General features: G+C 38.6%; 1 protein-coding gene across 2 annotated transcripts in view; it reads left to right on the forward strand.

Annotated features, from left to right (window-relative positions):
• Positions 1-16,922, forward strand: part of LOC144647249 (mediator of RNA polymerase II transcription subunit 16-like) — a 31,000-nt gene that overhangs the window by 1,991 nt on the left and 12,087 nt on the right. For both annotated transcript variants that reach the window (XM_078507019.1, XM_078507020.1), the window contains exons 2-9: positions 3,073-3,201; positions 4,875-4,934; positions 5,971-6,079; positions 12,796-12,891; positions 13,802-13,954; positions 14,548-14,647; positions 15,557-15,640; positions 16,178-16,246. In XM_078507019.1, coding sequence (XP_078363145.1) covers positions 3,073-3,201; positions 4,875-4,934; positions 5,971-6,079; positions 12,796-12,891; positions 13,802-13,954; positions 14,548-14,647; positions 15,557-15,640; positions 16,178-16,246 — 800 coding nt within the window. The remainder of the gene's footprint in view (positions 1-3,072; positions 3,202-4,874; positions 4,935-5,970; positions 6,080-12,795; positions 12,892-13,801; positions 13,955-14,547; positions 14,648-15,556; positions 15,641-16,177; positions 16,247-16,922) is intronic.

The raw sequence follows: 16,922 nt of genomic DNA on the forward strand, positions 1-16,922 counted from the left end.
TCCGTGTATAAATGAGAAGCTATAGCGATTACAAACTAAAGTGGCCGGAAACTGGGCAAGAGACTGTACGTTCCCAACCATGAATCACGAGCCTATTTTTCTTTTAATCACGAATCACTTAAATTTTTAAAGACCATTTCACCAACCACATATTAAATATAAATTATTGAAGAAAATGAGCTTTACTGAAATGATTTGTTGGTTTGCCTGGAATTTACCTTTCAAAAACCTAGTAGCAGGACTGACGGCCTGTTTACATGGAGGGAGGGTGCCCTGGCTAACCAAATTACCCCGATAGAAGGGATGGATCATAGCCCGTTTTTACATGCAGAATTCACAGCCCTTCTGCCTGGGCATGTAGCAAATAGCAAGTAGCAAGTAGACTAAGAGTGCCCTGGATGCGTTTTTTAAAGAAACACATGAAAAGTTGGCTCACCCAGGGTAGCTTGGTTAGCCGGGTAACTCATTTAGCTGGGGCACCGGCCTTCCATGTAAATAGGCCCTAAATCATTTAGGTGAGCTGACAGTACAAAACAAGTCCTAAAACAAATAAATTAGAGGGGACCCTCTAATTGATGGTTGAGCTGAGAGAAATGTGTACAACAGTCAATCTTTGGCTTCACAGTTCATGTCGTTTGTCAAATCTGGTTTAATACCATAAAATGATCTATGAGTAGTAGATCAATATTAACAGATAACAGATAGTGGTAACAGATCTTGACCAGATTTAAGCTGTTTATATGTGTCATATGGGTGCTATTTTTGCTCAACTCATGTGTTGTGTATAACCCCTTGACCGCCCCATGTAATGTCAATCCCTGCATATGACACCCCTCCCAACATTCTGGTAGTGTAAGTGGCTGCATGGGATTACAGGGTTAATTGTTTCTATAACAAAATTCTTGATTTTGATTGGTTCTGCAAGCGCCTATTTATCGTGTAATTGGACACCTACACCATCCGCGCGTCAATCACGCGCATTTAAATGGATCTTTATAATTATTGCTGTTTTCCCACTGTTTGTACAACCAATTGAATTTATCATTTATTTTTCACACTAAAAAAGATTCTCAAAGACTTCCTAACCTCGTTATTGATATGATTAATTAATAATTGGACCTCGTATTGTACAATTCAGAGAGTAATTGTGCTCGTAATTTCAAATCGTCCTCGCGCTGCCCGCTCGGCTGATTTTGAAATTAGTCACCCAATTACTCTCTGAATTGTACTCCACTCAGTCCAATTACTATTAGAAAGCAATGACATAAGGAACACAACAACCTTTGAGGAGCATCCTAGGTTACACAATTCAGAGTATAGCTAACTGTTGTGGGTCGTGGGTCGTGGGTGGAAGTCGTGGGTCGTGGGTGTGGGTAAAGTCGTGGGTGTGGGTAAAAGTCGTGGGTAACCAAAAAATAAAAATAAAAAAAAATAAAAATTGAAATTGAAAAATCGCTGTGTGCACTTTGGAAATAGAATTGGTACAGTTGTTGTTAGACTAGGGATTAAAGGAAAGAAGAAACGTAACGTCCATACCTTTGCTTCGTAAAGTCAAGTTTAAGCGGTTCAAAGACTTGTATTTTGCCCCTGCACATGTAGTGCCCACTCCTTCGCTCTCGTCAATGTAACTATAGAGAGCCTGAATCAGGCTAGGCTAGGCTAGGCGCGCTATATTTTTGTATCTGATCGACATGTTCACAGCCAAGAGTAGCGCCGCTTAAATTTTTTTAGCAGCTTGATTTTGTCTTGAATAACAGCTGTTTTATTCCAAAAATAATACCTTTGAATGACCACGATGGTTTATTCAGAAAAATCTATTTTCCCGACCGAGGCTAATGAGGGACGGAGTGTTTTTTCTTGGAAAGGGGATATGAAATTTTTTCTCTGCAATTTTTTTAAGTGTTTGCACCTCTACAAACATTTTTTTTTTTTCGAAATGCAAACTATTTTTTTTGTTATAAATATCGTGTTTGCAAACAGTTTATTAAGGATTTCTAGGCCCGACAAACATTTTTTTTTTTAATATTTTTACCCGCCCCCCCCCCTCTCCAAAATAATGGTCCGTCCCTTAAGGCCGATTTACACGGTACGATTTTGCTGCATGCGACATGCTTGCGATATGCTTACGACAAGCTTACGACACGAATTGTGTTGTGTAAATCAAACCTACAACTCCTAAGTCATGTTGTAGGCCTGTCGTAAGGATGTTGCATGCGACAAAGTCGTACCGTGTAAATTGGCCTTTAGAGAGGGAGTGAGGGGGTGGCGTAAAAGAGAGGAAGACTTTAAAGAGCTTTATATTTTTTTATTTCTTTTGAGGTGAAAATTAAAACAGACACAAGAAAAAACATTATTTCACTCTGAAAACATTTCTCTTTGTAAAACAAAGCTACTTTTAAAAGGTAGGGCTAGGCTTTTATTACAGAGCACCGGCTTCTCTGATTCCTAGGTTCCAATTCCTCTGTCTGTCCTTTTTTGAGGTTGACATTCTTTCCCACGGCCACTGCACGCTCATATCGGTATTTTTAAGGCGTCATGGTAACTGAACAAAGGATAGTAAAACTTAAATCATTCGCCTTTTTGACCGACGATCCGGAAGAAAACAACGTGCTGCGAGTTATCCTGAGAATTACCCTTTTCAGATTTGTATATTTAGGTCGATCGATAATGGATTCCGATAGCGACTCTTCTATTTCGTATGCGGATGTAGTGAAACGAGATTCTCCGAGAACTTCACCACCGCGCCTAAGCAACAGCTGCTGGCTCAAATTCCAAGTTGACGACGAGGAAGAGGCAATGCAAATTGCTTTACAGAAGTCTGTCAATGATCAGATAAATACCTGTTTGTCGTATTGTTTTCTTTAGATACGATACTCATATTTTATCTCCTTTACACAAAGCGATTTTTCAATTTCAATTTATTTTTACTTTTTTTTGGTTACCCACGACTTTTACCCACACCCACGACTTTACCCACACCCACGACCCACGACTTCCACCCACGACCCACGACAGTTAGCTATACTCCACAATTCATTAGTTCTGCTAATGACTGGTTCTGTCTCGTTTTAGCAATCTTTGTGGCAAAGTGGTTGTTGCTTGGTCCTGTAGAAATCTGGTAGCATTCAGTACTGGGTACAGGAAACTTACTCCAGCTGGTGAAGGAAACAATCCAAGTGGTACAAATGAACAAAGTAAAAGGTAAATATATATTTTTTTCAATCCAAGAGCACTTGGAATAATAATATCTGTGGTAGAAGACAAAATTTAATAGCCCTAAAACAATAGACCTCAGTACGAGGCTCCGGGGACTAAACTATAGAGTTTGTGGTTCGTTGTAATCTGTCTATTATTTTAGGCTGAATTTTAAAATATCGAAATTGAGCTATTATTACTGGTATTTTATTAACTGCGCTGCGCAGTTCTTGCTCTGCAAGCGGTTTTTTTTTTTCTCAGTGACCAGACTGATGCCCCGCTCGGCCGGGCTCGGGTCACGCAAGGTTTAAAAGCTAGAAAAAACTTACCAATGGGAAATTTTCAAATGCTTTAGTCTTAATAAGCATGTTTAGCATGAAATATCCGATTTTGAAGCGTTTTACTCAAAGAAATTTCTAAATTTTCATGCGTCAAAAGAAAAAATATATTTCAGCGGGCCAGAATCTGTGAATAAATACCATTACGTTGGTGTAAAAGAATGTGCTGACATGACAAGTTTCACTTTCGATCGGCTAGACCTCGAGTCACGTAATTTTTCAAAGCTATTATCATCTTCCTTTCAAATCTTTGCGAGGCCATTAATCTTTCCTTACAAAATTCAGTGTGAAGTATTTTGAAAAGTTTGAATCGAAGAAAATACTAAAATTTCACGCTTTAAACAAATACGCTTTAGCGGGCAAGAATTTACATTTATTAACATTACGTTTGTGTCCTGGAATGTGCTGGCGTTAGCAAATTTTTACTTTCACAAGGCACTGATCGGCAAGAATCACGCAATGCTCTAAAAGGTTTAAATCTGCCACAAACGGAAACTAAACAAATCCTCTGGTCTAAACTTAGCATGTTAAGTGTGAAATGTTTGACTTTTTAGCGTTATTTTTTTTTTGGAGCTGTGTCATCTAGAGGATTTCTGAAATCTGATGGAAAACCACTGAGACAAACCCTGACTTGCAAGCGTTACGTCATTGCTAAATTAATTCCCCGGGGAATTTCCATTCAGCAAAACACAGGTCTAGTGTTTTTCTCAAATTTGATTTAATTATTTGTTCCAATATTCCATTTTCGGAGCTGGTTATTCAATCTTTCAACGGTAATTCAAGACAACACTGGATGCTGATTTAAAATATTTTTTTGTTTCACGGATCAGGATCGTGGGAATTAAATTTGCCCAGCATTAGCATATAAGAAAAATATTTAATTTCGGATGGAACTAGTCAACCATGAAATGTCACGCAAGGTGTTTCCCTACCATCTTGTTTGTCAGTCGCAACATTGTTCGACGCAGGTAAAGGGGATAAGGGGGCGGCGCATTTTTTGTTCCCCCCACATGGCTCCCCTAAAGTGCTAAAGAGACCAGCGCAGTTGTAAGCTCTAAGAGCTCTTGTTGTTAAATAATGGGAGATGGTAGATTTGTAGGTTGGTGAATAAATGATAAATATGTAAAATGTAATAAAAGCGTGGAACAAAGAAAAATTCTGAGTCCCTGATGGGAATCAAAACCACGTCCTCCCATATACCGGTTGGGTGCCCTAACCAACTGAGCTACGAGAGACTTGTGGTGAGCTGGGCCATTTAATTGACACTGCCAAAATACACTGTTAGTGGGTAAATTACAGTTACATTGCATTACTCTTGCTGTTCTATCTCTATTTTTTCAGATCACAGCTCACAAATGCCATAAATATCTTGGATCCTGATTCCCCTTGGGATGTATGCAGGTAATAATTTATGTCACATGAGAATGTAGGCATAAGAGACTTTTCTTGTAGATCACTTATAAGTTACTGAGGCTATCCAGTATCACAATTTACAAACAATTTACCTGCTAGCACAGTCTCCTTCCCCATTATTTTGAGATGGAAAGAAAAGGAGACTCTGCTCTGACTCATAATGATTCATATTGAGCATGCATTAGGGTTACGTAGCTACCACTGAAACAACTTTTGCACATAATCATATTTCATATGCCATGTGGTACCTATTTTTGCTCCAGTGGTGGTGAGAGGCACTGTAATAGCAAAGTGTATTGCCCAAGAACACAACACAGTGACTTACCGTATTTACTCGAATAAGCGCCGCCCTCGAATAAGCGCCGCATTTCGGACAAAAAAGTTAATAAGCGCCGCCCCCGAATAAGCGCCGCAGTCCCCATGCGGCGCTAATTCGAGGAAATCTGTTTTGCTAAAAACAGCACTACAAAGCAACTCTAATGCAAACTGGACATTTCGTTTCATCAAAAGCGATGTTTTGCAGTTTACAGTGATGGTTTTACTGCTCGCCCATTTGTTTTCTATCAAACATTCTTACAATATGTAAATGTTGTGAAGGCCGCAAACTTTGCTAGGACAGCTAGCGCCACTACTCTCTTCAGAAGAGACGAATACTGACAATCAGAAGATGCTACTTTCGATAACTGTAAAATAAAGACTCTTTGTGGAGTCCAAATTTTAAATAAGCACCGCCCTCAAATAAGCGCCGCCCCCGAATAAGCGCCGCACTTGAGGTGGGAAAAATTTAATAAGCGCTGCGGCGCTTATTCGAGTAAAATAATACGGTAGGCCAGTGCTCAAACCTGACCGGCTCAATTCAGAGTAAAAGTTGCTAATCATTAGGCCACTACACCTCCCCTACAACACTTGAGATTTGTGTATTAATTATTTATTTAATCCTGTTGTCATTTCTGAGCCACTGTCAACTTGAAATTTTACAGTAGGTGGTCTTTGCAGTAACAGTAACTGTTTTTTTTTTTTACAGTTTTAGTTCTGGCCATGAGGAGCTCATTCAAACTCTGACGTGGGATGGTACTGGATCAAGACTTCTCTCTACAGATCTTGTTGGGGTTTGCAAACTCTGGGCTTTGAAGGTAAGGTTTATAAATAAATTTTTGTTGTCCCATAAACACCTCTTCCTTTCAAAAAGTAGGAATAACATGCTTCTGAATACCCAACTATTATGCACAGTCTGTGATGAAATTGCCAGTTATCACATCACTCAACATAGCATTTGTATATGTTGTGGTTTAATTTTATGTTTGGTTTAAAAATTTTCAAACCAGTTTGATTTTTATTTCCCTTTGTTTCAGATTATGATAATGAATATCAGACAATAGAAAATAAAAATCAAACTGGTTTGAAAAATTTTAAACCAAACATAAAATTAAACCACAACATATATACAAATATACTAGTAATATGTGACTCGCAGGGCTTTGCGAAGCTCTGGCTTGTTGTTGCCTAGTAACGGACAAAATACAGCAGACAGAATGTGGAAATCAGTGTTATTTTAATCCGAAAAGAAAAACGATAAAAATGAAAGGCTCAGGATTCGAACCCACAAAAAAGTAATAATAATAAAAAAATAAAAAAGAATAAAAATTAAAAACCCTAGCCGGATTCGAACCCCCGCCCTCAGTCCCGAAGATCTGATTTCAAGTTCGACGCCTGACACCATTTGGCCACCAGCGCGCGGCCGTGTGACGTCATTTCCGCCACACACCAAGCTCACAAATAAATAAATATATATATATATATATATATATATATATATATATCATCACAAGCATCCAACGCTTTCCATCTTCATAGAAAATTATAACTTTATCACAAATGAAGACATTTTTTTTCATTTTTTTACCTATATTTCGACGCCTTATAGGCGTCTTCTTCAGGGTAAATTACCGTTGCCCTGCACGCGCCATACTACATTAACAAGTTTCAAATTGAGCATCCACGCGCGCGCGCTACAATAATTCGTTTACTCCCCCGTATGCGCGCGCTAACTAACTTTACATAAATCTACGTACGTCTCGAGCGCCTATTTTGTACAAAGAAAAAATCATTATCATTCAATCCATTCGGATCTAGAGTTTTCAGTCTATAAGCCCACTGACCCTCCTTTTCTCGCAACTGTTGTTCTCCATTAACCCGGTCTATCAATTGAATCTTAATGTCGCTTAGTCCATTATGTCCTTCACTACAAAAATGTCTGTACAAAAGATCATCAGCCCTTTTCTCGGCCTGCGTCAACATTTCGTGTCGCCTAACTCTAGACTTGTGGTTATTAAACCTAAGTCTAAATTTCGTTGTTGTGGAGCCCACATACTGCAACGAACATTTCTTACACGTAATTAAGTAAACTACATAACTAGAGTTACAATTAAGGTTGTAATTGATCGAATAACTTCTATTGTCTTGCGAGCTCTTAAAACGACCGTTCTCATCGATGTATTTGCAAACTTCACATCTTCTGGATGTACATTTACATGTGCCTGGCCTGTAATCTCCACGTTCACGATTATTCACTCTTGCTCTCACCAAATAATCACCAAGGCTTTTAGGTTTCCGAAATGCTATTAATGGAACATCTTTGATAGCTTTCTTGCATCTGTTAGATGACTGCAACACTGGATGTAAGTCCCTAAGAATCCTGCTTAAGTTTGGCAATCCCGGATGATAAGTCACCACGAACGGTGTTTTTGTCTTGCGCGTTTGATGATTTCCTGTCAAAAACTCCTCTCTGGTCTTGCTTCTTACTCTCTGTATTTGGCTCTCGACGTAACTTTTCTTGTAGCCCCTGTTGGTTAAGAAAAGCACCAAATCTTTCGCTCTCTTTTCGAAAAAGGACGATTTCGAACAAATTCTTCGTAGCCTCATTGCTTGCGCATACGGTATACTTCTTTTGCACGACCCAGGATGACATGAGCTATAGTGCAGATACTGGTGACTATCCGTTGGTTTCACATACACATCCGTTTCCAGTTTTCCCGATTCATTAATCACTCTCACATCCAAAAATTTGATCTCGTCTCTTGACCACTTCGAAGTAAATTTAATCGTGCCATGCGCATTGTTTAAGTAATCAATAAATTCGTTTAGTTTCTCTTCACCCTCAGTCCAAACAATAAATATATCGTCTATATACCTCCACCAAGTATGAGGCTTGAACTCCGCATTTTGTATCAAACTTCTCTCTAGTCTGTCCATGAAAATGTTTGCGTAAGAAGGCGCCATCCTCGTTCCTATTGCTGTTCCTCGTTTTTGTAAATAATGTCCACCATTAAACTCAAAGTTATTACTCTTCAATACCAAATCCGCAAACGCTACAATATCCTCATTCAATGTTCCCTCCCGCTCCGCCTCAACCAAATTTATAAGCGCTTCTTTTAAAGCTTCTAATCCCTCATCGTGTGGAATGTGGGGATATAGCCCTACCACGTCAATCGTACACAATATCGCTCCTTCTGGTAGCTCTCCTAGCTCCCCTATCTTCTTAAGAAAATCATTAGTGTCTTTTATGTACGAATTTATCCTCGGCACTAAAGGTCTCAATTTTTGGTCCACAAACTCGGAAATTCTTCGGTTTTTTGGACAAAATTTGGAGTTTTTTTGGCGGGGATAAATTTTTTAATTAATTAAAAAAAATATTTTTTTTTTTAGGGAGAGGGGGGGGGGGGGAGAGGTATAAGAGGGAGGATATTGTTGTGGGGGGGGGGGGCAAACCCCCCATATAACACAAGGGGGGAGAAGAGAAGGTATAAAAGGGGAGGGGGGGGGGGGGGGGGGGGAACATTGAATGAGGATATTGTAGCGTTTGCGGATTTGGTATTGAAGAGTAATAACTTTGAGTTTAATGGTGGACATTATTTACAAAAACGAGGAACAGCAATAGGAACAAGGATGGCGCCTTCTTACGCAAACATTTTCATGGACAGACTAGAGAGAAGTTTGATACAAAATGCGGAGTTCAAGCCTCATACTTGGTGGAGGTATATAGACGATATATTTATTGTTTGGACTGAGGGTGAAGAGAAACTAAACGAATTTATTGATTACTTAAACAATGCGCATGGCACGATTAAATTTACTTCGAAGTGGTCAAGAGACGAGATCAAATTTTTGGATGTGAGAGTGATTAATGAATCGGGAAAACTGGAAACGGATGTGTATGTGAAACCAACGGATAGTCACCAGTATCTGCACTATAGCTCATGTCATCCTGGGTCGTGCAAAAGAAGTATACCGTATGCGCAAGCAATGAGGCTACGAAGAATTTGTTCGAAATCGTCCTTTTTCGAAAAGAGAGCGAAAGATTTGGTGCTTTTCTTAACCAACAGGGGCTACAAGAAAAGTTACGTCGAGAGCCAAATACAGAGAGTAAGAAGCAAGACCAGAGAGGAGTTTTTGACAGGAAATCATCAAACGCGCAAGACAAAAACACCGTTCGTGGTGACTTATCATCCGGGATTGCCAAACTTAAGCAGGATTCTTAGGGACTTACATCCAGTGTTGCAGTCATCTAACAGATGCAAGAAAGCTATCAAAGATGTTCCATTAATAGCATTTCGGAAACCTAAAAGCCTTGGTGATTATTTGGTGAGAGCAAGAGTGAATAATCGTGAACGTGGAGATTACAGGCCAGGCACATGTAAATGTACATCCAGAAGATGTGAAGTTTGCAAATACATCGATGAGAACGGTCGTTTTAAGAGCTCGCAAGACAATAGAAGTTATTCGATCAATTACAACCTTAATTGTAACTCTAGTTATGTAGTTTACTTAATTACGTGTAAGAAATGTTCGTTGCAGTATGTGGGCTCCACAACAACGAAATTTAGACTTAGGTTTAATAACCACAAGTCTAGAGTTAGGCGACACGAAATGTTGACGCAGGCCGAGAAAAGGGCTGATGATCTTTTGTACAGACATTTTTGTAGTGAAGGACATAATGGACTAAGCGACATTAAGATTCAATTGATAGACCGGGTTAATGGAGAACAACAGTTGCGAGAAAAGGAGGGTCAGTGGGCTTATAGACTGAAAACTCTAGATCCGAATGGATTGAATGATAATGATTTTTTCTTTGTACAAAATAGGCGCTCGAGACGTACGTAGATTTATGTAAAGTTAGTTAGCGCACGCATACGGGGGAGTAAACGAATTATTGTAGCGCGCGCGCGTGGATGCTCAATTTGAAACTTGTTAATGTAGTATGGCGCGTGCAGGGCAACGGTAATTTACCCTGAAGAAGAGGCCTATAAGGCGTCGAAATATAGGTAAAAAAATGAAAAAAAATGTCTTCATTTGTGATAAAGTTATATATATATATATATATATATATATATATATATATATATACCGTTCGACTCCCGATAACTTGAACCCTCGCTAACTCGAACCTCGCGCTAACTCGAACCAACATCGATTTCCCCTGGATTTCCGTCATACATTTACTGTAATTTTACCCTCGGTAACTCAAACCCTCGATAACTCGAATCTCCCGCTAACTCGAACCAATTTTCGTTTCCCTTCAGGTCATTTTCTATATAATTTTACCTTCGATAACTCGAACCTAGTCTGTCAATACGTGACAAGTCACAACAAACAATGAACTGTAGTCAAAAACACCGACTTTCTTTTGAAATAAATACGCACACGAGTCAGAGCCGCCCCGAAATGCGCCTGAAAACATGAGCTATGCCACGCCATTGACGCGCTGCAGATGTTTAGTTTGTTGATGGTGGTTGATACCGATTCTTTCAAGTCCACCATAGAAAACTTTCGAGGATAATCGATAGTGATTAGTTGAGAAGCGTCAGGGCATATTGACAAATCGCTTGAACTCTATACCAGTAGCCGGACTTTGTTCTCTTTGAAACCCGCAAAGTTCGCAGTACCCAGACTTCTCCTACTGCTTTGCTTTCTTTCACATTACGTTACGATTTATACAGTTATTTAGAAATGTATTGTTCCATTTTCACTCGACTTTTCAATACTATAATTAAATTTGATTAAAACGTACACTGTTTGAATTGAAAAACAGTGAACACCGTTTTTTCCTTATTTCCGGTCATTTGTTCTCAACTCTCGATAACTCGAACTCCCGATAAACCTTTTTCAATTTCCCTTGAAGGTTCGAGTTATCGGGAGTCGACTGTATATATATATATATATATATATATATATATATATACACTCGTTTTCAAAAACGTTGACATTTTGAAAATATATATAACATATATATATGTATTGTATTCGTGTCAAATATGACATAAAAACAATGGTTTCAATATATATATATATATTTTCAAATGTCAACGTTTATGAAAACGAGTGTATATATATATATATATATATATGACTTCAGGTGGGTTTCACACTGATAAATCCAGAATAGTGCTCAACAATGAAGGAGCGGTAATAACAGTGATTTTCTACTCAGTATCGTTCAATGGGCTTAATACAGGTCTGTTTCTAGACCAACAAAGAGTTGATCCACTCATCAGTTTAATTTAACTGATGAGTGGATCAACTCTTTGTTGGTCTACGAAACAGACCTGTATTAAAGCCCATATGAAACGATACTGAGTAGAAAATCACTGTTATATATATATATATATATATATATATATATATATATATATATGACCGTAAACTCCACACGAGATTTCATCCCGCCTGAGCCCTTTGAGGGACAAAATTATACTTCCCGCTACGCTCGGCCTTTGGCCTCGCTTCGGGAGGAATGACTGTTTGTCCCAGAGAGATAGAGGGGGAGGGGGGCTCTGATATGAACAGGACAGGGTTGTCTTGAGGGATGAAGCTAAGAAAACACTAAGCTGCATTGTGGCTCATCAACAAGTCCAGCTGACTTTTCTGGCCTTTGCAGCTCTAACACTTTACCTAAGTCTTTGTTTTTCATGTGAAATTTCAGCTGGATCTAAGTTCTATTTCAGCCGGTTAAATCAAAACACCAATAACTTCTTGCTGAAAATGTCTCATTTAGGGTTGCATGTGAAGATATATATAAAAAAATGTTTTCATACTGTGTTAGTGGTCTAGACTGATCAGGCCTTTTAAGGGTCCAAACAGGCTAGAGCCACACCCAATTTTGTTTCCTTTAGGGTTTTTATTCAAGTCTTCCAACAAGCATCTCCATCCATTTCATACGGGAGTATCCCCACCCCCTTCTCATCCCCACAACCTGTTTAATCCATATAGTTACCACAATCTCTCTTTAATCATAATCATAATCATAGTAATTTTTTTCGGACAATTCTGTCCAAGAGGGGAAAGGGGTAATGAGGTTAAAACTATGTGAGAGCAGGGGTCACGCAGTGGTGAGAGTGCTCGCCTCCCACCAATGTGGCCCAGGTTCAATTCCGGCCCGGTACCATATGTGGGTTGGGTTGTTGTTGCGCCACCCCTGGGGAGCAGGGGTGGCGCAGTGGTGAGAGTGCTCGCCTTGCACCAATGTGGCCTGGGTTTGATTCCGGCCCTGTACCATATGTGGGTTGAGTTTGTTGTTGGTTCTCGTCCTTGCTCCGAGGGTTTTTCTCCGGGTTCTCTGGTTTTCCTCCCTCCACAAAAACCAACACTTCCAAATTCCAATTCCAACTGGAATCAGTGGGATCAAGAGCCACCTAGTGGAAGATCCCACTGTAAATTCCCACTTATTTTATTTTATTTATCTGAAGCACTAACCCTGAAACAAGGCCAGACCACGACACCGGGAACTCTGTGCCCAACCCTTTGTCAGCAATCATGATTCATAATAGTAATGGAATTTTTTATGACATGAAAGGATCACATGGTGAATGACTGGGATTGTGTCTGTACTGTTGATGTGGGAGAAGGAGAAAGATTAGTAGCCATATCATGGATAGATACTGGCATCAAGGTAAGGCTATACTAACACATTACACTCCAAAATTAATATTAAAGATAATGGAATGATGTGTGTTTTATGAGAGAAGAACTCAGAAAAAAAATTCTGAGTTCACAGATGGGACTTGAACCCACGACCTTCCATACACTAATAGGGGTGAGCGATACAGTCCTGAGTTTGATGACGTCATTTACTCAACCCAATTTGGCATTGAATATAAATTATATTAAAATAGAACTAACTTAGTCAATTTGCTGCAGAGACCATTGAAACTTGGTATACTAATAGTTTTAAAGGTAACACACCTACAGATATAATAAAAGTGTGTTTCCATGGCAACACACTCTTCCACAGTCCCTTTAACCCTGTTTTCAACATTTAAGAAATTTTCAGCCCCAAAAAATTAAACCAGGCCAAGTAGTCTACCTAACACATTTATATGCTTCCTGGATCTAGCAAATTAGACATCACTGAGAAATATTAAAATGCAATGCCAAAAAATGCCAGAAAAGCCCTTAACACTGGGGAGGTCTGGAACCCAGTATGTTGCCGTGGTAGCATAATTGATAATCTCATATTATAAAACACACCTAGTAGAGTATTGCTGTTAAGAATTAAGCATTTCTGATACAAATTAGTTGAGATATATCCCTTTCATACCTTTGATGAACATTTGGTTGTTTTTAGCTAATTTGCATATTTTAATCTCTGGAACGAAAAGAGATATTAAAAAATTTAAGTGGTATTTTTCTCCTCATGCCAACCACTTGTTTATGTAACTTTTAAAATGGCTTAAATCAGAGAGTTGCAATTTTGATCATAGTGGCACTTTAAAAAATTCTTCTACTGACTGGGTAGAGGGTCTGTTATTGAGCTACATGAATCATGAATTAACATGTTTTATTTGATGCTATGCCAACAGAACTTGTTCACCCTATCTGAAGATCAACAGCATTCTGTTATGTCTAAGAATCTCAGTGATCGTTTTAAGACCAATCGAAGCAAACCTCCTTTAGTAGAGATTGGAGGCATGAGGGCCAAGGATGGCTGGGTGGCAATCAGTGAAACTGGCCTGGTAAGTTACAACTCATGTAGATGCAGTTACTAGGATTCGGTTTATGATTTCTACTGGTCAAATTAAGTGGCTGGTGCAGAGGTTGTAATGCATGTGAAGGGCTATAATGGCGCCTTGCATGCATTGAGGACCTATAATACTAACCAAATTTTAGACCATTTTTGGTCTGATTTGCCTTATACTTTACATGTTAGCTACAAAATAATTGGAAAACATTTCTTAGTGTTTTTGGAAGGTTTTAAACACATATTCAGAGGAAAATAAAACTTAAAAACAAAATGCAGTTTGCCACAATCTAATTAGCAAACCACTGCAGTTTTGGTCTGGAACAAATCTGAAAGTTTATACTCCTTTTCTGGTTTGGAAAAACAAAAGGCTTCTTTGTTTCGCTACCAGGGAATTGCAAAGAATAAGCTGCTAGGAAAATAGAAGTTTTTTGCACATGTTTTCTTTTTCAAAAAGGAAAACTAAACCAGTGGAAAAAATACAGTGTTCAAAATGTTTTGCTACTAATTTGTAGCTCACATGCCAAAACTTATGCAAATTTCACAAAAAAAAAAAACATCTAAAATTTGGTTTGTTCTGTAATCTAGATTTGTGTAACAACTATCAAGCCAGAAGTACAAATCACAAGGAAGTGTTTGGCACAAGTGAGGACAAGAGTGGCCGTGGCTGATCTAGCATTTTCTAGCAGTAAGTTAAATGTTTAATTACATTTATTATCAGGGTTGTCATTTGCAGGGTTGCCACAGGTTAGGAAATGAGCAGGGAAAATAAAATTCTTGAAGGTCAGGGAAAAGTCGGGGAATTTAATTTTGAGTCAGGAAAAATTAAAATTTTGAAAGAAAAGGCGGGGAAGATTGAAATTTTAGCATTTCTAATGTAATACCATTGAAGGTTGGAAGTAACATTTCAGGTCAGTTTAATCTCTATGATCTGACATTTTGTATTTATTTGGTCAGGGAAATTGCATTTTTATCAGGGAAAAGTCAGGGAATTTTGAAAATGAAGTCTGTGGCAACCATGATTTGTGCTATCACTTAGGGGGGCATGGTGGTTAATGGTTAACACCTTGGACTTCGTACCAAGCAGTCCAGGTTCGCGCCCTGGCTGGGGCCATTGTGTTGTGTTCCAAGGCATGACACTTTACCAGTTGGTGTGTAAATGGGTTCCAGTGAATTTAATGGTGGGATTAAACCAGTGATAGAATAGCATCCCATCCAGGGAGGAGTAGAAATACACCTAGTTGCTTGATGCTACGGAAACCGGGATAAGCTCATTAAGGGCTGTAGCCCCTTACACCTTCTATGGCTGAGTTATTTGATTTGGATCTCATTTTACAGGTTGTAACTTGTTAGCAAATGTTATGTGTGAATTTAAAGCCAAAGGGTGATTCAAAACTTAATGATTGCATGTAAAAAGCACCAAATTCTTTACCAGTTTAGAAGGAATTTAAAAGATAATTTGAGAACAAATTATTTGTGTGAGTCGGACTGTAGGAGTCTTCCTCATAACTGGAGGAGATTTTTCTTGCTTCAATAAGTTATTATTATATACGGTATTCATGCAACTTTTTAAACTTTTTTTCATCTTTCACTGCAGAGGGTAAAGTTATTGTTGTGGCAAATGATGGAGAACTATGCAGTGCTGTGCAGTTTTACCGCGTGTCTTTATCAGGTGGACCAGGTACAAGTGATATTACACTAACTAGGGTTGTTAGTTCACTAACTAAGGTTGGCAATGACTTGACGAAATTTAAACAAACATCCTTTTAAGGAAAAGAAAAATATATGAAAAATGTGTCAATCAAAGAACTTCAATCTTCATTGGTTTGTGTTGGGGCAAAGATTCTAAAGGAAAAATATGAAGGTCCCAAATATTATGCAAACATGAGTCTAGGACTAAAACTCAGAAACAAGCAATACTTTAATTTATTATTTACCATATTTCTTTATTCATTTTATAATCATACAGTACGCTATCGACATTGCTGATCCTAGCACTATGCAGGACGTTTGTTACATGAACCTAGTAAATAGCATTGCTCACCACGACTCTTTTAGTAGCTCAGTGGATGGAGCAAATACCTGCTTGGTGTTTGGGAGGTCATGGATTCAATTCTTGTTGGGATTCTGTTGTTTTTCTTTGTCCCACGCTCGTGCCATGTTGAACATTACATCTTTCTCATTATTTAATTATTATATTTTTAAATTGTTTCTACAGATGACTGTCAAATCCTTTCTGATCCTCTTCCCTGTTTGTTCCCTCATTCCCACAGCGAGCTTGAAGATTGTAAGTTGCCGTGATAAAAAAAGGCATGATTTCTTTCCTCATTCCCATAGTTGGCTTGAAGATTGTAAGTTGCCATCTAATGTGGTGTTTATGCCTTTGTATGTCAGATAGAACAGTTTTCAATCACTGTTTCATAAAGCCAAAACCAAATTAATAACTCTGACCATGTACAGCAAATGCTATTGGATATCAAGATAAAAATTAAAAATATTCATGTGACTTAAAAAAGGAAATGAAAAGATCAGAGAGCTTTTGGGACCACTGTCCCTTCTTCAACACAGATGTCCAGCAAGTATCTAATCTCATTTTGTTTGTCTTTTGGGCCCATTTAACTTTTAAACAACTATAAAACCTTTTAGTGATAGAGCAGTTTTCAATTGAGTGTCGTAAAACCAAAACCAAAGTAATTACTCCGGCCAATCACAAAGGACACAGACAAACCAGTGAACCAATCAAAACTCCAAGCAAATACATGTAGCCGGCACGAAGCGCGGGAAAACGTGCGCGAGCGAGTCACGATTGGTTTTGGTTTTAGTTCTGATTGGCTGAGAAAGTGGCGCGAGATTTTTAAGCCAATCACTAAGCGTAGCAATGCAAAACCAAAGCAAACGCAATTTACTTTCGACACTCTTGAGTGAAAACCGCTCTAATTAACTTATAGTTCATTGTTTGGTGT

This window comes from Oculina patagonica, chromosome 3 (assembly GCF_052425735.1).
Source record: "Oculina patagonica isolate OP01 chromosome 3, crgOcupat, whole genome shotgun sequence".
NCBI lineage: Eukaryota > Metazoa > Cnidaria > Anthozoa > Scleractinia > Oculinidae > Oculina > Oculina patagonica.